Below are 20,750 nucleotides of genomic sequence, written 5' to 3'. Positions count from 1 at the left end.
AGTACAACACAATTGTTTTCAGCTTCATAACTTTGCTCAATTCCATTTTATAAGGTTTTAAAGATATGCAAATAAATTTCCTAAATTAAAAAAAAAAGATTGATATGGCTCAAAATTCTACTCAAATAACAGGAATTGTATTTTCAGAACTAAAGGCAGAGAAAAAGCAGCTACTAACTGAAAATTAAGGTAAAATATTGTTTTGTCAAAATTTCTATAGGTATAGACCTGTCATGCAGGCTAATTTCAGGGCCCTCTAAAGGGAGAAGGATTGGAGATGGGTATTTTAAAATACCTTCCCGGGACACATTTTAGCCTGTAGACCCATCCCTGAAAGTTTCATTTTCCTAACCTAAACCCTTTCCGAGATAGCAAGAAGTCAATTAACTAGAATTTTACCATATATATATATATATATATATATATATATATATATATATATATATATATATATATATATATATATATATATATATATATATATATATATATATATATTTTATATTATTAAAATTACCATATTATATAATATGTATAATAATTATATTAAATGATAAACTCAAATTTGATAATAACTATAATAGCAAGTGTCTGTTAATTGATTTCCCTTAAAACGAACCACAAATTTTGTTGTTTAAAACCATACGAATAATAAAAGTCTTTTATTAGGAACAAAAAAAAGACTAGCATAAAGAGCTTTAAATTTTTATTTTCAATTTTTTCTAATCGCATTTTTTTTATTCATATTTCGTTTTATCCGTCAGTTTAGTTATTATGGTTGTTTGTTCTCCTTTGTTCTTAAGAGCTCCTTTGTTCTCCTTTGTTCGTCTTGTTGTGTGTCAAATGGTTTTTCAATGAAATGAAACTCTCTCTTTCTGAAATGAAATGAACTCTCTTTTCTTGATGTTCTTCTATTAAAGAATGAAATAGTTTGGACTTCTTAAAATTTACAAGACAAAAACTAACGACAAAATATTTTTATCTTTTTTTCTGAATTATGCTTCAGAAAAAAAGGAGGGAGAGGGCTTAGACTTTATATTTCATCTAGAAAATTGTAGTATTTATCTCAAAGATAATATTTATATTATATATATATATATAGTATATATATATATATATATATATATATATATATATATATATATATATATATTATATGTTATATAATACTTCGTATTAGAAATTATACGAACAGAAATTACTTCGTATATGAAAGGGGCTGCTTCCTCTTCAACGCCCCGCTCTTTATGCTAAAGTGTTTTACTGTTTTAAAAAGTGGAGTTAAGAGATAGAGTCAATATATGGGAACAGCCCCTTTCATATACGAAGTAATTTCTGTTCGTTTTAAGGTTTAATATCACTCCTTACTTTCCGTTAAAAAAACTAGTTTTTTTATTTAATTTCTGAGCGTTTTTGAATCAATGCATGTTTTAATTTTGGCTCTCCGCAGATGAATAATTAAAACGAAATTTGCATATTTATTTTTTTGGCTAAATGGATTTCTCATAGTTTTGATCGAATGATTTTGAGAGAAAAAGGAGCGGGGAGGAGGCCTAGTTGCCCTCCGATTTTTAGGGTTACTTAAAAAGGCAACTAGAACTTTTAATTTTTTACGAATGTTTTTATTAGTAAAAGATATACGTAACTTACAAATTAGCTTACGTAATGAACTTCTGTAGTCTCATGTTTTTATTACGTATATGAAGGGGTTCACCCCCTCGCTCTTTACACTAAAGCTTAAATTTTGTCCCAATTTCTTAAGAATGACCCCTGAATCACAAAAGCCGAAGAATAAATAGTTGAAATTACTAAAAATACTTTAGGGTAAAGAGCGAGGTATTAGGAGGAGGTGAGCCCATCATATGCGTAATAATTTCTGTTCTTTTTAAGTTTTAATGCTTCTCCTCACTTTCAGTTGAAAAAACTTTTTCATATTTATTTTTTCATTGTTTTTTTTTTTTTTTAAATAGTGCTAGAAAATCCTGTTCTCCCTTCATGAAAATTTTCTTCCCCTATGACAAATTCCTCCAAGGAAAGTTCCCCCAACCTATCTCCCTCTTATCACCCCCCACCCCCCGCAACCTAAAAATCCCCCTGAAAACGTCTGTACACTTCCAAATAACCATCACTATATTGAAGCACTGGTCAAAGTTTGTAACTTGTGGCCCCTCCGACGGGGACTGTGAGGGAGTAAGTCGTTCCCAAAGACATAGTTATAAGATTTTTTGACTACGCTGAATATAATAGCTATCTCATAATTTTGATTTTGTGACTTTGGGAACATAATTAGCGTGGGAGGAGGCCTAGGTGCCCTCCAATTTTTTTGGTCGCTTAAAAAGGGCACTAGAACTTTTCATTTCCGTTAGAATGAGCCCTCTCGCAAGATTCTAGTAACACTGGGTCGATACGATCGCCCCTGGAAAAAAAAACAAAAAAAAAACAACAAACAAACAAATAAACACGCATCCGTGATCTGCCTTCTGGCCAAAAATACAAAATTCCACATTTTTGTAGATAGGAGCTTGAAACTTCTGCAATAGGGTTCTCTGATACGCTGAATCTCATGGTGTGATTCTGTGACTTTTAGGGGTTGTTTTCTCCTATTTTCTAAAATAAGGCAAATTTTCTCAGGCTCGTAACTTTTGATGGATAAGACTAAACTTGATTAAACGTATATATTAAAATCAGCATTAAAATGCGATTCTTTTGATGTAGCTATTGATATCAAAATTCCATTTTTCTGAGTTTTGGTTTATGAAAGAAGTACTAATAACAGTTATCCAAGTTGGTTAATTGACCAGGCTAATTCAAGAAGATGAAGAAAATTTCAGAAGATTTCTAAGGAAGTCTTAGAGACAACTGGGGAGAAAGATGTCCAGCTTAAACTAAAATAATTTCAAATGAAAAACTAAAAAAAAAATTAAAAAAGTAATGGGTCAAAGCCTACTCTAAAAAATAGTAATAATTTAAGCAGTTTTCTGAATTCTTGAATGAATCAAACTGCACTGGAGCTAGTATTTGCAGATGCTCCTATGTTGAACTTCCTAACCAGAATTTAAAAATTAGATTACTACAATATCAAAAATGTATTTCATTAACCTAAAGAATAAATCTCAACCTGAAAATTTCATGTCTGCTACCATTTCCCACGCCAATTTATTATGTTGAAAATATTATTCTGATTTCCAAGAACTGGGATTTACAATAAATTTTCATAAAAATATTAGAATTAACGAATCTTATTCAAAAACCTGGCTTTGGACGGAGATGCAGGTGAATTTGACTTAAATTAAATTTAATTTGACTTAAATTAATTTGTCATAAATTAAATTTATGACAGCAATCAAAGAAAATAAACTTAGTTTCTCTCAATGTCATTGAACTTACTTTACCTAATAATGAACCTACACTTTAAAAACAAGTCAATGGACCAGAAACTAGAATCAGAAATTGCAAAATCTTCTGTCTTCCTTTGCCTGTAGCATTTAAATTGGCATTAAATACGTTTGAAGATTACAATTTAATTTTACAAATCTTAAAAACGAAGGTTTTTTTGGCACACTAATCATAAAAAAATACAGATGAGAAAATTAAGAAGGGAAAACAAAACATTAAATAAACAAGAGCTAAGAGTTCATATGGCACTTGTGACGAGGCAAGAAGAGCTATGAGCCAAGAGCTCATATGGTATGAGCTCTAACAAAATTCTAAGAATCAATGGATTGATTTAAAAGGAAAATCAGAGGCTTAATGCCGGTCAGGATTTAAAATAAGAGCTCTGAGTCACTATGTCCTTCTAAATATCAAATCATTAAGATCCGATCACCCACTCGTATGTTATAAATACCTAATTTTTTTTTAATTTTTCCTCTCCCTTTAGCCCCCTAGATGGTTGAATCTGGGAAAACGACTTTATCAGGTCAATTGTGCAGCTCCCTGACACGCCTACCTATTTTCATCGTTCTAGCACGTCCAGAAGCACCAAACTCGCCAAATCATTGAACCCCTCCCCCCAATTCCCCCAAAGAGATGGAATATTGTTAAATCCGTTATAACATAAGGTGTAAATTTTTTAATTTGTTGATATTGTCATTGTCAGATAATCTTTCCTAAGTTTGTTTCGTCACCTAATGTTTTTCTTAAATTTACAATTAATATTAGGACTGGAGTTCCTAGGATAGGATTGGTAAAAGGAGCAGATTAATCAATGAATTGGAGGTAATCCTCATAACGGCGGTTTAAAAGGGACAAAGGGGGCATTTACACAGGGCGCAGAAACTTTAGGGGCGCAAAATTTTAAACAAATAGTCTAATGGTTATCAATTTGTAACTTTTTAAATTGTTTTAATAGAATAGGGGGGACAGTTATTAAATGAAAATAATAAATAAATTACTAAATAATTAATAGAATAGATTAAAGAATGAGAAAATTAAACAATAAAAATAGCAAATTAGAAAAAAATTAATTAATTAATAAATTGAAAATAAATTTGTTAACTCTGAACGACAGTCGTATCAGACTTTTTTATTGCAATGATAAAAGTACTTTGCCCTTTTAGTTGAAATTAAAGTTGAAGGTTTGTCGCAAAATCACTTAACTTACAGGGAATATATACCTTTACGATCTAAACGTCCAGATGAATGGCATTATACGGTTTCAAAGTCCGTACGGTTCCTATTAATTTGGAGATAATTAATAATAAAACAGATGCCATTCACAAAATGAAGCAGATTCTGAAGATGAAAAAAGAGGATATGTCCAGTCAATGAAAAACGAAGCAAACCTCGAAAACAAATTACTAAGTTAACTTCCTTTTTTAGGGACTTGGAGCACTTTTAGCACTGGTGATTTTGGTGATTTCGTGATTTTGGTGATTTGGGCCATTTTAGTTTTGACGTTCCTTTGCTTTTATTTTGTCCTTAAGACTTTGTATTTGGACTTATTTTGTCTTATTTGCAATTTCCCTTTATTTACTTTTAAACACTGAAGACAGTCAGACAGAGGGCTCACCTGAAACTTCTGTATATTCGTCATTCCCCTTTTTCACTAGTAAGAATTCTCCTCATTTTTTCTTCTTACCAGTTTGGAACTGGGAACCTGGGAATAAGTGGTCCTAGGAATTATTCAGTACCACTAACCTTATCAATGTACTTAATTCATGGCGCTAGTTATGAATCCACAAATCGAATGAAAAAACTCGTAACTTACCATTTTGGCCACAGAGGCAGATCTACCCAAAGTGGCAGCAGTGCGAGTGGGTCTTACCAAAGTGGAATCTAGTGATGGCGTTCTCATAACCGTAGCATTCCTACCTCTGGGACGACCCACCCGCTTTGGCGAAACAGCTACGCTTACCGAGGTTATTGGTTCTACGCCACTTTCCTGAAGAAAAAACTGAGTTGATATTTATACATTTCAGAAATTATATTCAAAACTGAAAAGTTCGAGGTGGGGGTGGAGTATTAGCGCAACTATAAACTACAGAATTTATTAACCTCCACATTCTCAACCTGAAGGTATTTTTCTCAACATAAAAGTACAAATTAAAAACGATATTTATAATTCTCCTATGTGGACCTACATTACAGGGACATTACAGGGACATTACAGGGACGCTATGCCACCCCGAAATAAGTGCTACTATGTGCCACATAGGTCCATCTACCCCGAAAATAACTTTTCCTTTCCACTTTGAAATTAGCATTTTGTTGGCATGGGACGTCCATTTTGTAGATTTGTAAACAATTGTTTTGAAAAAGGTGAGACCCCCCTAACGTTTTTTTTTAATTTTAAGAAAGCATTTGATACGGTAAATTTTAAAATTTTACTGCGAAGATTAGAATGTTTAGATATTAAAGGAGTGAGTTTTTGAAAGCTATTTGTATGAAAGTTCTATTAAAGTAATGATTGATGATGTTTCTTTTTCGCTGTATCAGGTTTCTTGTGGTGGGCCACAGGGGTTAGTCCTTGGTCCACTTCTCAACCTGATTCATATAGATAGCATGAGGTTTTATCTTCCAAATTTTTGCCTAACGTCACCCGCTGATGACACTGCGGTTACGTTTTAAAGTCGTTGTTTAAATAGTCTTGTGTCGAAAGTTATTAATGTGCTGAGAAGTTTCTACGTATTTACTAGTTTAAGTTTATTACTAGTAAATGTTGCCAATAATAATTTTATATTGTATTCTAGAGCAGGCAAATCCAATGATATTGATGGTAGAATTATGTTCAAAAATAAGCCCGTTGTGCAACATCAGGAAATCTAACGTTTGTGTTTTTATATTGATTGCAATCTATCATGGAAAGGTCACGGTGATGTTGTTCCAGCGTCACCGTGGCCTTGGTGCGATTTGACGCATTAAGAATTTTTTTTTCTCCATGGTATTACTTTTATTATATCAAGCTTTGATTCACCGCTATGTTTCATACGAATGCATAGTATGGTCAAGTAATTTTTATACAAGTTTCTAACGGTTCAGATCCTTCAGAACAAAGCCATACGTCTTACTGAAGGCTACCTGGAAGGTCTCACCAACTATTCAAGTTGCTTCAACAAATTATAAGTGCTTAATATACGACAGTATTGTCGCTAAAATTGTAACGAAAAAATCAGGCCTTACAGAATTCCAACATTGGTACGCAAAAATCCCTCACTGGTAGTCACGCAACTGTCCTACATTAAGCACTTGTAATTTGTTGAAGCAACTTGAATAGTTGGTATTCCAATAATATTCCAAAATTGTATCCATGATAATGCCATGATCTAAGTCCCCTCTAAGTCCATGATAATGCCGATTTGCTTCCTCAAATCCTCACCCCACTTAAAATTTATGTGTACTCATCTAAATTCTTGGCGTCACAGTTTCTTCAAATTTAAAGTGTGATATCCACGTTAAAGAAATCATCCATAGAGCTAAGGTGTCTATCGCCTTCCTTAAGCTCCTAAATAAATTAAGCGTCCACCATTCCCACTCCTTAACGATTTACACGTCTTTTGTCTGCCCGCATCTCGAATATACTCGTCCAGTTTGGCATCCTAGTATCTCTCGCGCAAAATCTGAAAAAATTGTATCAATCCAAAAGATCCTTGTGAATAATTTTCAAAGAAGGCAAGGTGTCATACTCTCTGCTCCTAAAAAAGCTAGTTTGGAAACCCTTGAGCGGAGAAGGATTTCGTTGTGCCTCCGTTTTACAAAAAAATGCAATAACAAACACTCGGACGGCAAGTTTTTTCGTCAAACGTCACTCCCCATCGAGATTACGGCCACCTCGAGCTGTTTCTGAACCCATCCCTATTTTGTCCCTCATTCGCTGCGTTACTTCCACATATGAAAAATGTTTTGTCCCCTTCATCACAGAAAAAATGAATAAAATATCCCACTAGTTTCTCCCTTTTGTTTCTCTCCTTTTTTATATAAAAAAAGTTTGTTTCTCCTCCTGTTTTTTTTTTAGTTTCTTCTTTAATTTATATGTATTTTATATTTCGTTCTCTTTTTTGTATTTATTCACTTATTTCCCCCCCCCCCTTTTGACCAGTTTTTATCTTTTTAGCTCTTTATTGACTTTATGCAGTTTAATTGTTGACACTTTTTTATTATCCCTTTTAATTCTTTTTCTGACTTGTATTTGTTTAAGTTTAGCCTGGCCAGTTTTTATTTTTTTTTAACTTTTTCATTGACTTATTACAGTTTAATTATTGACTCATGAATGATTATTCATTATAATTTTTCTTTTCCGTTGTTTTTTTTTTCATTTTTGCGAATTTTAGTGCAACTATGTATATAATATATCCGAAAACATATAAACGTTGATGATTTAACATTCTTAAACACAAGTTTAAGAATTTAAAAAGTAGCCTAATGGATACCCTGGAATAAATACCACATGAATCATCCAACCCTTTAAAGTCAAAATTATGATAATTTAGTGTTAGTTAGTGCTATACCATGTCAAGGAATTTGAAATCCGATTATCATATTAATAATATTTTAAAACATACAAATGCCACATTTTCCCTCCTTAAACTCCTTTAAAAAAGAGTATAAAATATCCTAAATGGCATTTGTTTGAGAATTTTCCTCTCATTTGAGCGTCAAATCCTTGAGTATGCCTGTCCTCTTTGGCAGCCTGGTATCTCAAATGAAACGTCAGAAAGAATGGAGGCAGTCCATAAAGGTGTCTAAGAATTATCTTCAATGAAGGCAAAGTCCCTAAAATCTCCTTCCTTCGGAGAACCAATCTGGTCACCCTCAAGGAAAGGAGAACAGAAACTTCCTTGCGTTTTGCCAAAAAATACCCTCCAAAGCAAATGGACTAACTCCCTTTTCTCTAATCGAATTTCTCCCCCTATGGCCTCGCCTCTATTTTTCCGCCTTAAAAGGTCCCTCTTCTTACCCCATCCACAGATCCTCTCATCCTTTACAGTTGATATGTTAAATAAGTGAGCCCCCGCCACGTTTCTTTACACATTTTATTGTCGATATACAACTTTTGTCAATATATTATCAATATGTGTTTTCGATAGTTATTGTTGATATACAACTTTTAAATCCTTATTTTGTATATTTTCAGCTTTCTTTTTATAGTTTTTTTTTGTTCTTAAAATCTTTTTTGTGTTTGTTGTACAAATTCGGCCAATCTGGGATTATGACACCCATTTTTCAAAAACAAATCTTATCTACGTCAGTGGGTTCAGTCGGAATTGTCGGCTATGACTGACATCAGGCCCTTTTTAGTAATAAAAAAAGCGACTAGAATTATATTATTAATACCTTCACTAAAGCAATACTACGAAGCTTACTTATTCAGCCTGAGCTCTAATTCCTGCCAATGTACCACCATCCTTCCTACCTGAATAAAAAATTCTATTGCTCATATTTTTAAGTTTCTTAATACTAGGAAACGAGTTTTTAAGACCCCTAACAAATCCAGTCCAAAACATCAGAATTCATCAGTCAAAATGTTAATACGATAATACTTTTTTCGTTTTGTAATATTCCAATTCATAGCTTTCATATTATTTAGATTATTGAAATTTTTACAACCTTAAGGACCCACAGTGTTACTATACGAAGGGGGTACCTACTCTTAAACTGGCGAACGTTATCTATTAGCTTATACCCTCTGGAAGAGAATTTCCCGCCTGTGGTACCGCAAAATGGAGAAACAAAGATCTTTAATGTGTAGGCTACCCTGAGCATCAGAAAATATCTCGAAGAATTCTTAGCTAAAAATTTTCTAAAAGTATTCCGCTGAAAATCGATTCAAACTTAAAAAAAAAAAAACTTTTTCGCATGCTGACCAATGGTCTACGTTGTAGAGTACTGATTTCCTGATTCGATACTTCGGCAGAGAGTGCCATGCGTGGTTGGGGGGAAATCATCTGACGCTTCCCATGTTTCCCCCTCCCAGATTCCTCCAGGTGCCCATTTAGGACTGGGTCGACTCTGGATGAGCTTACAGAGTCACGCCACTAACCCCCGTTCCAAACCTTCCAAACCAAACTACTCAGTATTATTTCAAATTATGAATATTCAAAGTATTAGTTGGTAAAGCAACTCTCAGACAAATTTTATTTTCTAAAACAAGGAGTACTAATCCCACTAAAAGTCATTAATTTCGTCATAAAAAAATAACATATAGAAAGCTAAACCTCATGGAATTTACTGATTTATCCAGGGCTTCTTATTAGGTTTTTCAATCAAAAGATATATAAAAGCTGATGTTAATGTAAAGAGAGTGTCATTAGCAAATGACTTAATTAATGCCCCAGCGATATAAAAGGCTATGTATCTACAAAATTCAGGAATAGTAGTGGCCAAAGCACAGCCTTGTGGAACTCCACACTGGACCCTATAACTTCTTGAATTGCAACTGTAATTGCTCATAGACTCATAATTACAAAACTTAGCACATTGAAAGTCTTAACAGAAAAAAAAATCTTAACAAAACTTTGCATTTACAGGTTTTTGAAATAATTTTATTTCACTGATAAACAAATGTCGAGCAAAAATACCGAGATAGCCAATTTATCTATAAACTATCTATCTAATATGTGACTTATAAAGTCGGTATATTATGAAACTCTACAGAACAATTAAAACGAATTTATTTAAAGAGGATTGCGGCCGTTCATCATAAGGCTTTGCAAGCCTACAACGTACGTTTGTGTCCATACATAGATTACTTTGTAATTAATTAACTTAATTCGTAATTCGTTTATTTAAATAACTATCGTAGCAATCAAAAATAGACGCTAGATTATGCTACTTTTACAATCACAAAGGAAATAGAAAAGGAGAAAAAAAAATTACAAAAAAGATCATTTGTTAAATGCACTTAACAAAATATGGCTTGACAGAGTTTATAAATCTATTTGTACGGTACTTAACGGGTTGTCTTATCAAAAGTCTTGCGACACGAGGAAATGAACCGAATAACTCTTAAACTTGACTGCCTTATCCACTGCGCTGCCACAAGGTAATAAATAATTGATGCCACAAGGTACTCAAAGCAGTGCTGCAACAAGTACTCCAAATTTTTACTTAAGTATCAAGTATTAAGTACTCATTATTTTTTTTACTTAAATATCAAGTAATAAGTACTTTCCAAATTCTTACTTAAGTATCAAATATGAATTACTTGCCAAAATTGTACTTAAGTGTTACTTCAAGTATTTATTCTATATACATATATATATATATATATATATATATATATATATATATATATATATATATATATATATATATATATATATATAAAAGTAGATAATAAAGTAGATAGTCTTTTTACATAAATTATCACTGGAAGACCGAATCCAAGAAGGCACGTCTATTAAACCAAATCGAGCAATTATTTTTCTGTTTTGGTGCCATCTAGGAAGCCGGAGGAGGAATTTGCAATATCTGAAATAAGCCGCACGTAGAATATGGGAATTTTTCTTACGAAACAGATGAGCCATGCCTGATAAAAAAAAAAGCACAGGGGCGCAATAAGTGTTATAAATCATGCACAAACCGTTGCGGTAGTAACGGCTTTTGTTGGGAATATTTTTCCGTAAGCGACGCGTAGGTTTTTCACGGCTTGATTCACTAGGGATGAAAAGGTAGTGGAAAGGGCTGGACCGAAACACAGACTAAGCCAACTAACTAAAGAAGAACATGGCAGAATTGCAGTCCCAGCAACGAATGGGGCAACCACATAACGGCTATTAAAACAAATAAACTCGCATTTAGACGCATTAACTGACGGTCCAATCTGAGATAGTTCATTGGTTAATATAGTAAAATTATAAAGCAATCCACGGCGAGTCCGGGCAACAAGAAGAACGTCGTCTGCATATGCAACAGAAGACAAACCAATATTACCGTAAGAAACAGAACTTTTAAGGAGACGCAGGAACGATGCAAGCAAACATTTAAATATACTAGAAGACAATACGGCAGAAGTTGCAACTTACCTATTTCTAACAGCAGTTTTCACACCATGAAGTGGCAAAAACCATGAGACTAAGTCAAAAATCTTTTGAAAAAAAAGGAATAAAATAAGAGCTAAGAGCTCATATGGCACTTGTGACGAGGTCGGAAGAGCCAAGAGCTCATATGGCATGAGCTCTAGCAAAGTTACAAGAATCAATAGATTAATTTAAAAGAAAAATCAGAGGCTTAATGCTGGTCGGCATTTGAAATAAGAGCTCTGAGACACAAGGTCCTTTTAAATATCAAAATTCATTAAGATCCCATCACCCACTCGCAAGTTAAAAATGCCTCATTTTTCTAATTTTTCCTCTCCCTTCAGCACCCCCCCCCCAGATGGTTGAATCGGGGAAACAAACTTTATCAAGTCAATTTGTGCAGGTCCCTTCCACACCTACCAATTTTATTGTCCTAGCACGTCCAGAAGTACCGAACTCACCAAAGCACTGGACCCCTTAACTATCCCAAAGAGAGTGGATCCAGTCCGGTTTCGTCAATCATGTATCTACGACATTAGCTTATTCTAGCCACCGAGTTTCATCCCGATCTCTCCACTCTAAGCGTTTTCCAAGATTTCCGGTTTCCCTCTCCAACTTTCCCCCAATGTCACCAGAACTGGTCGGCGTTTAAAATAAGAGATCTGAGACATGAGTTTCTTCTTAATATCAAATTCAAAAATACCTCACGAACGGTCACCCGCTTTTAAGTTAAAAATACCTCAATTTTTTTAATGTTGTCGAATTAACACCCCCTCAAACTCCCCCAAAGAGAGCGAATCCATTTCGGTTATGTCAATCACGTATCTAGGACTTGTGCTTATTCTTCCCACCAAGTTTCATCCTGATTACTCCACTCTAAGCGTTTTCCAATATTTCCGCCCCCCCACCAAATCCCCCCAATGACACTGGATCTGGTCGGGATTTAAAACATGAGATTTAAGTTATGAGGTCCTTCTAATATGAAATTTCATCCGATGAAATTCAAGATCCGATCACTCCTTCATAAGTTAAAAATAACTCATTTTTTTTTAATTTTTCAGAATTAACCCTCCCCCCCACTCCCCAAAAGAGAGTGAATTCGTTGTGTTTATTTCAATCACGTATCTAGGACTTGTGCTTATTTTTCCCTTTAAGTTTCGTCCCGATCCCTCCACTCTAAGAATTTTCCAAGATTTTAGGTTTCCCCCTCAAATGTCACCTGATCCGGTCGGAATATAAAGTAAGAGCTCTGAGACATGATATCCATCTAAATATCAAATTTAATTAAGATCCGATCTAATTTTTCCAAATTAACCGTCCTCCCACTCCCCTCCCCAGATAGTCGAATCGGGGAACAACTAGTTCAAATGTAATCTGGTCTGGTCCCTGATACGCCTGCCAAATTTCGTCGTCCTAGCTTATCTGGAAAAGCCTAAACTAGCAAGACCGGAACTGACAGACCGACAGACCTACAGAATTTGCAATCACTGTATGTCACTTGGTAAATACCAAGTACCATACAAAATAATTTTTCTCTGGGGACGGAATATTTGATTGAAGGTTGGCTTCAGTATGACTTATTATGGAAAAGGGTTATTTCCAGGCTTTGGGCAAGCCATGGGTAGAAGTAGTTATAGGCCCTACTAAACTGAAGGAAAACTCGACTTTCTTAAAACCTGAAACCCCCTCACCCTATTTTAGATATGGCTTGTGATACCAGAGCTCGATATGAGCCCTGATCCAAGTCATCTTTGGTCTAGCTTTCATTTGGATCCGTTGCTCCATTCGCAAGTTATACTAAATTAAACCAAAAGCTTGACTTTTTTCAGCACTTAAACCCTCTCTCCCTCGTTCTATTTGAGCTAGGGTTTTCATCTCAAAACTTGATGCCTGTCACGGTCTTAGGCTACTTTAGTTCAATATTCACTGAGATCCATCAATCTCTCGCAAGCTACACTGAATTAAGTGAAAAACTCAACTTTTAATTAAGCTTGGGTCTCCATCCAAGAACTCAATGCATATCCTACTCTTAGGCATCTTTATTCAGTTTTCATCGAAATTCATCTCCATATGCAAGTTACAGTGAATTAAATGAAAAACTCGAATTTTTTTTTAACACTTAAAGCCCCATCGCCCTAAATAAGCTCAATTTTAATCCAAATAGTTCAATTTCAATACAAATCCGCTATACTCGATTGCACAGACGGACGGACAGACAGACGGATCTAAAAAACCTATCTTGATGGATATTTTCCACTGTCCAAATAGCTGATGATACGTGCATGATGATATGCCATTGTTTTTCTTGTTTTGGATCCAATTAGCCAACATGGCTACCTAAGACGCTGTAAAATCCGTCTGTCCGTCCGTCTGTATAATCACGTATACAGGGAGAAACGTTGGTTGGATTTGGATGAAAATTTTGATGGCCAGGTTTGGTGCCAAGGATCATGAGATACATCAAGTTGAAAGATGAAGACCCTTGCTCAAATAAAACAGGGGGGAGAGGGCTTTACCTGCTAAAAACAGTTTTTCGTTTAATTCAGAGGAACTTGCGAATGGAGTGATGGGTCTGAATTAAAATTGAACCAAAGAGGCCTAAGACCATGACACATATCAAGTTTTGAGATAAAGACCCTAGCTTAAATATAACAAGGGGGAGTGGGTTTTAATTCCTGAAAAATTTAAATTTTCTGTTTAATTTAGTATAACTTGCCAATGGAGTAACGGAACCGAATCTAAACTAGACCAAAGATGCCTAAGATCAGGGCTCATATCAAGCTCCTGTATCACAAACCCTATCTCAAATAGGGCAAGAGCGAGAGGGTCTCAAGTCTTAAGAAAGTTGAGTTTTCCTTTAATTTAGTAGGGCCTATAACTTATGAATGGAGTGACAAATCTGAAGTCAGATTCGTCTGAATACCTGAATTTGCTGAAACGAATTTGACAAAATACCACTGCATTGGATCCTGCTAGAATTACCTAGACTTGTTTATTGCAGACAACATTTAGATGGGCAAAGATTCATAGCTTCAGTAGTTTTACCAATAATATGGTCCTGAAGATGATGAAATGGTAGAAATCTGGTTCAGTTGACGAGATGACAAAACTTAAACATTAATGGTAGAAATATAAGCCAAAATGGACTATAGCATGCAACATTTAGCACAAAACAAGGGATTTTAGCTCACTGTCGACCAGTGAACTGCGAAATAATTTCAATTTTCTTTGTTATATAACTTTTAAACAAAAATTAAACCAAGTGTTAATAATACTATAATTTTTTTTTGTCAAAAACAAATACCTTATTTCATATCCAAAAATAGGACAGGGAGGTATATCTGAGTTTACTCTAAATCTAAAGGATGATGTTTTCTTATACATTGCCAAAGCACAGACACACAAAAGCTATATCTGAGTTTGCTCTAAATCTAAAGGTGATGTTTTCTTGTACATTGCCGAAGCACAAACACACAAAATTTTCGTATCAAAGGTAAAGTATTTGAAAAACAAGTACATTAAAAGTATCTTAAGTAATAAGTATTTCGTAATCTTACTTAAGTATCAAGTAATAAGTACACCCTAGAATTTTTACTTAAGTACAAGTACAAGTAACGGAAAATTTTAATTAAGTAGTACTTCAAGTAAAAGTACTTCGAATAAGTGACAGCACTGACTCAAAGGATGCCACAAGGTAATAAGACAACTAAATGTTTGAAGAAACCAGAGCAAGAAATTCACGAAGATGTAGGATGCAATGGTTGCATTATTTTTTTTTTTATGGAAATACATAAAATCCACTTTACAAATCCAGAGAAAGGGGGATTTTTTAAAGATTTTTTTTAGGAAAATACAAAAAAAGTATTTCAAAATCTAGAGATAGCAACTGTCACTCAGTGTTTTAACATGCCATACCTACTACCAATAGATCATAATTGGCTACATAAAGCCAAAAATGCTGTGCAAAATCCTCCTCTACTCAACTGAATTCAAAACGTCACACTTTGAAGAATGCCAGGGGCATTTTTTTAAGATTTTTTTTTTACGAAAATACAAAAAAAAAATATTTCAAAATCTAGAGATAGCAATTGTCACTCAGTGTTTTAACATGCCATACCTACTACCGATAGATCATAATTGGCTACCTAAAGCCAAAAATGATGTGCAAAATCCTCTTCTACTCAATTGAATTCAAAACGTCATACTTCACTCCCTCACTTCTTTTTTCCCTGTTAATCTCAACGCTTTTATATCAATTAATAATAAATGGTACTTGGCTTCAAAAACAAAACCTAAACTAAAAAACAACAAAGGAAAGGGTATTTTACCTCTGCCAAAAGAATATCTCCAAATTTTTTCTTCAAATCCGTGGGGGTAAATTTCTTTTTCTTTATTACGCTAGCCTTCTGAACTTCAACGTTGAAGTTGTACATCTTTCTTTTTGCGATTGCTATCATCCTGTCCGACACTAAAAAAAGAGAATAAAAAATTGATAAATATTAAATATTAACATTTAATAATTTAAGATATTTAATATTAAAATTTAAGAACCTGTCTGGCTGATCCCTTAACAAGTTCAACGAAATCCAACAGAACCAACTGATCTGGGTAAATCGTCTATTCGTGGCATGTCGTGTCACATACCACTTGTGGTATTCTGACTTGTGTGCCTGAGTTTTTAGTAGCTAGATAGTTTTTTAGTAGCTAGTAAAGGCATGGAATTTGAAGGATCGTGCACAATATAACGAACCATTCCTTTTAGGTAAATACTGAGATAATTATAGACCATTTTTTGTCAAAAATTAATCAATTAATCAAATCAACTATAAGTGACTAATTAATAAAGGAAAAAAGGAATAAATGACTGAAGTAAAATATCCTATCCACTTGCTAGGACTGACAAGTGCTTTCAGAATCAGAGGCCTTGGAAAATTAAACTGGTAATTTAGATTTCACACTGTCAGACTAATAAAGTAAACTAACCAAACAATCAAATCAATTAATTTCATGCAACTTTTAAATTATACTGTAGGGAATTACTTGGGAAATATTTGTCAAATATGTTAAAACGGTCGACAAAATTCAAAACTTAATCAAAAAAATTCGAATCCTTTTGACAGGTGGGAGGAATTTTCAGGAAAATTTTAATACTAATCACAGCAGTAAGGTTATAACATATACATATCTAAAAAAAAAATCACAAGCCGGAGTAAAAAACAAAAACGACAAGAGCTAAGAGCTCATGTGGCACTTGTGACGAAAAATTGGATCCGATCCGGTCATGTCAATCACGTATCTAGAGCTTTAACTTACCCTCGAACTCGCCAAAGGCCTAGAAATCCCCCCAACTTCCCCACAGAGATCGGATCTGGTCCGGTTGTGTTAATCACGTATCCACAACTTGTGCTTATTCTTTCCATCAAATTTCATCCCGATCTCTCCTCTAAAAGCATTTTCCAAGATTTCTGTCCCCCCCTCCTCCACCCCCCAATGTCCCTGGATTCGATCCGAACTGACTATGGATGATCTGAGACATGATATATTTCTATACATCAAGTTCGACTAAGATCCGATCACCCATTTGTGAGATAAACATACCTCAATTTTCACAATTTCCCCTCCCTCCCCCCCCCAGATGGTCGAATTGGGAAACGACTGTTATCAAATGAATTTGTGCAGGTCCCTGACAGCTTACCAATTTCCATCGTCCTAGCAGGTCCATAAACACCGAATCCGCCAAAGCACTAGAAACCCCCCTTCCCCCAAAAAGAACTGATCTGGTCTGGTTATATCACTCACGTATCTAGGACTTGTGCTTATTCTTCCCACCAAGTTTCATGCCGATCTTTCCACTCTAAGGGTTTTCCAAGATTTCCAGTTTTCCTCTCCAATTCCCCCCAATGTCACCGGATCCGGTCGGGATTTAAAATGAGAGCTCTGAGACACAAGGTTCTTCTAAATATCAAATTTAATTAAGATCCGATCACTCCTTCGTAAGTTAAAAACACATCATTTTTTCAAATTTTTCCAAATTAACCGTCCTTCCACTTCCCACCAGATGGTCGAATCGGGGAAGAGACTATTTCTAATTTAATCTGGTTCGGTCCAGATCATGTATCTAGTTTCGGATCTTCTCCATGTAAAAATTGGGATGGTTCGGGATTCGAATCTGAAACCTCTCGCACCCTAAGCGAGAATCATACCACTAGACCATCAAGCCACAGTTAAGAAGAACAATCATTAGGTTTATCGGCAAATAAAATTCTTCTCAACTATATGGTTCGCTCGCTCCTCCCACCAGATGGTCAAATCTGGGAAGCGATTATTTCTAATTTAATCTAGTCTGGTCCCTGACGCGCCTGCCAACTTTCATCGTCCTAAATTATTGGTAAGTGCCCGAATTAGCAAAGTCTGGACCGACAGACAGGCAGACCGATAGACCGAAGGACAGAAATTGCGATCTCTATACGTCACTTGGTAAAAACCAAGTGCCATATAAACAGGACAGAAGCAGGGAGCGTAAGTTCAAAAACAACAAACAGCTTTTTGGGATTATGGAATATGGTGCAGCAGTAGAGCTCAGTAACGGCTTTGAACCAATTTCCTGCTTTAGCTTGTTCGTGCTAGTACCCTCAGTTTCATCAGCAAGTAATCAAACACGTAATACTTTGACTTGTTTGGTACAGTAGTCAAGCCGCTTGTATCCAAAAGTCATTATACAAATTATTTATTTTACGAACAATACACATTCACCACGTCATCTACATTTCTCTACAGCAAATATTACTCCTAAAAAGACAATTAGATGGCAGTATTGTAAGAACGTTTCAAGCAATTCCTTCTTTTCAAACACCGAAACATTATACCCAACCATGAACTCAGTAGTTAAAGTCACGAAGAACAAAACACTAGCGTCTATACCAGGAGCCGGAAACCTACGACCAATGGGGCACTAAGCGACCCATTTACTAATTTCAAGTTCCGAAAAAAAAAATTGTATAAAAAAATCACGCAACAAAAATGAAACGAATATTTTGAGAATAAAAAGACAATTAAAAATAAATAATCTGTTGTTGCACGCAAGTCAGTTCCGTCCCTTCTGTCTCCGTCCTAACAGCATGCGACCAGGGTTGCCAACAGATGAAAAAAGGAATACCTATACTGAAGTGATTTTTTGGTTGATTTAGTGATTTTCTTCAATAATCTAGTGATTTGTGAACTGATTTGGTGATTATTGTTTTTTGGCAACATAAGAAATTGCTAGAAATGGTGACAAATCGCTAGGAGTGGCAATAAAGTTTTTATTTACTCCACTTCTCTTCGACTGTAAGTGTTTATTTGTCCAGATTTCACACATGTCACAAATCTCACAAATTCTCTCAAAACTGTTTATCTGTCAGCTGAAAGAATCTTAAAAGGGGTGGTAGCTATCAAGATGTACATATAGTTAAGCAGGTAATGGGAAAGCTGGAATGTAGAAGATAAGTAGCCTAAAACAGCCACACTACAATGTAGCAGGAATTCTCTGTTTATTTCGGGGTTGGATTTATCTCTGTTTATTCGGGGTTGGCAAAACTATTATCACAGCTTGATAATGTATGTGACTACCAGGCTGCCAATCATTATTGTTCTCCCGAAAAATCAAATAGGGTTTTTTTTATAGTTGTAGCATTGTGATCAATCAGTATCAAACATGCAGTTGGGTATACATTATTTGTTAAATATCAATAGTACAGAGAGAGAAAGGTTTATTTAAAAAACAATCGTAGCTCCAATGGCTAATTTGATGTTGAGATACAAAACATGCTATTATGCATTATTATATCTTGACGTAAAAAAAGCGACGAAAGGGTTCTGGTAGCGGTTTGTCCGAGCACACAAAGGCACAACTTTTAGCTTCTGTCTCGTACGGCTGACTGTCAGGGCTTCTGGTGGTAAAATGTCACGGTGAGCAGGGTTAGACAGCAGCATTTTGCCAAGCCTCAGGATAAGGTCACCCAAACGGAGCTCCAAACTTTGGAGTTCAAGGGTTGCTAGGGCATCGTTGTAGGAAATGTCTATTACTCAGTATGATCCTGGTTGCCCGTTTTTGGACTGACTCCAGTTTCTGCTAAATAGGCGGTGACTTAGGGCGACTTGATGTGGGGAAGGATAACAGAATAGTAGTATACTACCACTGTTGCTACAGCCAATATGGCCGTATCATATTGTACATTGTGGCACAAATTTTCAATGAAAATAACAAAATTAAAAATTAGGCAGGGTTAGACAGCAGCATTTTGCCAAGCCTCAGGATAAGGTCACCCAAACGGAGTTCCAAACTATGTAGTTCAAGGGTTTCTACGGAATCATGGTAGGAAATGTCTCTATTACTCAGGATGATCCTGGTCGCCCGTTTTTGGATTGACTCCAGTTCCTGCGTTAAATAGGCGGTTCTTACTGAATTGTACAGCTCCATCCATGAAGTAACAACAGTAAGCTATATACAGTATCCTTCAGACTTTGAATACTATACTCCACTAGCAGTATTAGAGTAAATGACACAGTACCTTTGATAAAATGGTGCATATAAAATTATGGAGTATGATATTTATGGCTAGTGTGTGGCTAGGTGCTGAATTAGATTACACTGTTAATTGTGATTCAAAAAACTATTGTTATTTATAACTACAAGCTATACAAAGTTACATTAGTTACTTTTCTGCGAATAAAACGCAGAATACGTTTTCAAACGTATAAAAATAATTTTTGCTCAAAGCAAAGCTGTTAAAATACAAGTTGTGCTTCTACATTGTTGAAGGCTTTTGGAATTCTACTATTGGCAGGGTTGGAACCTTTTGCATACCTGGGAGATTTTAATATTGATTTAATGAGCCTTGTTTCTGCTAACCAGAGTAGAATGGATAGAAACAATGTGCAGTTTTTAGAATATCCGTTAGTTCATACGTTGAACCCTGTATGTTTTATGTCATCCAGCTCATGGGTCAGCTCAGGATAGCTCATGGGTCATTTTCACTAACTGATAATATTTTTTCACCTTACAGCGCCGTTAATACACATGTCATTCCTGATGATTCGTCTGATCACTGCATAATTATGGCTGATTTCCCGCTTTTTTCCCCTTATAATAAAAATAGTCGAACAAAGCGCCGAGACTTTTCGCATTAAAATTCGTTAAATTTAACAGAAGGGCTTGGTGACGTCGAGTGGAGTCCAGTAATTAAATAAAAAATTCAAATCAAACCTTAGATAAGTTTTATGATATATTAACTGAAAATCTTGATCAATTTGGCC

At 35.0% G+C, this 20,750-nt stretch overlaps 1 protein-coding gene across 2 annotated transcripts in view; it reads right to left on the bottom strand.

Moving 5' to 3' along the window:
* The window catches only part of LOC136040181 (uncharacterized), an 86,971-nt gene that overhangs the window by 813 nt on the left and 65,408 nt on the right, over positions 1 to 20,750 (bottom strand). For both annotated transcript variants that reach the window (XM_065724330.1, XM_065724331.1), the window contains exons 7-8: positions 15,785 to 15,924; positions 5,210 to 5,383 (exon numbers count right to left, since the gene is read on the bottom strand). In XM_065724330.1, coding sequence (XP_065580402.1) covers positions 5,210 to 5,383; positions 15,785 to 15,924 — 314 coding nt within the window. The remainder of the gene's footprint in view (positions 1 to 5,209; positions 5,384 to 15,784; positions 15,925 to 20,750) is intronic.

This window comes from Artemia franciscana, chromosome 20, assembly GCF_032884065.1.
Source record: "Artemia franciscana chromosome 20, ASM3288406v1, whole genome shotgun sequence".
Classification (NCBI taxonomy): domain Eukaryota; kingdom Metazoa; phylum Arthropoda; class Branchiopoda; order Anostraca; family Artemiidae; genus Artemia; species Artemia franciscana.
The sequence above is the reverse complement of the archived record's forward strand: the minus strand, read 5'-3'. Positions and strand labels throughout refer to the sequence as shown.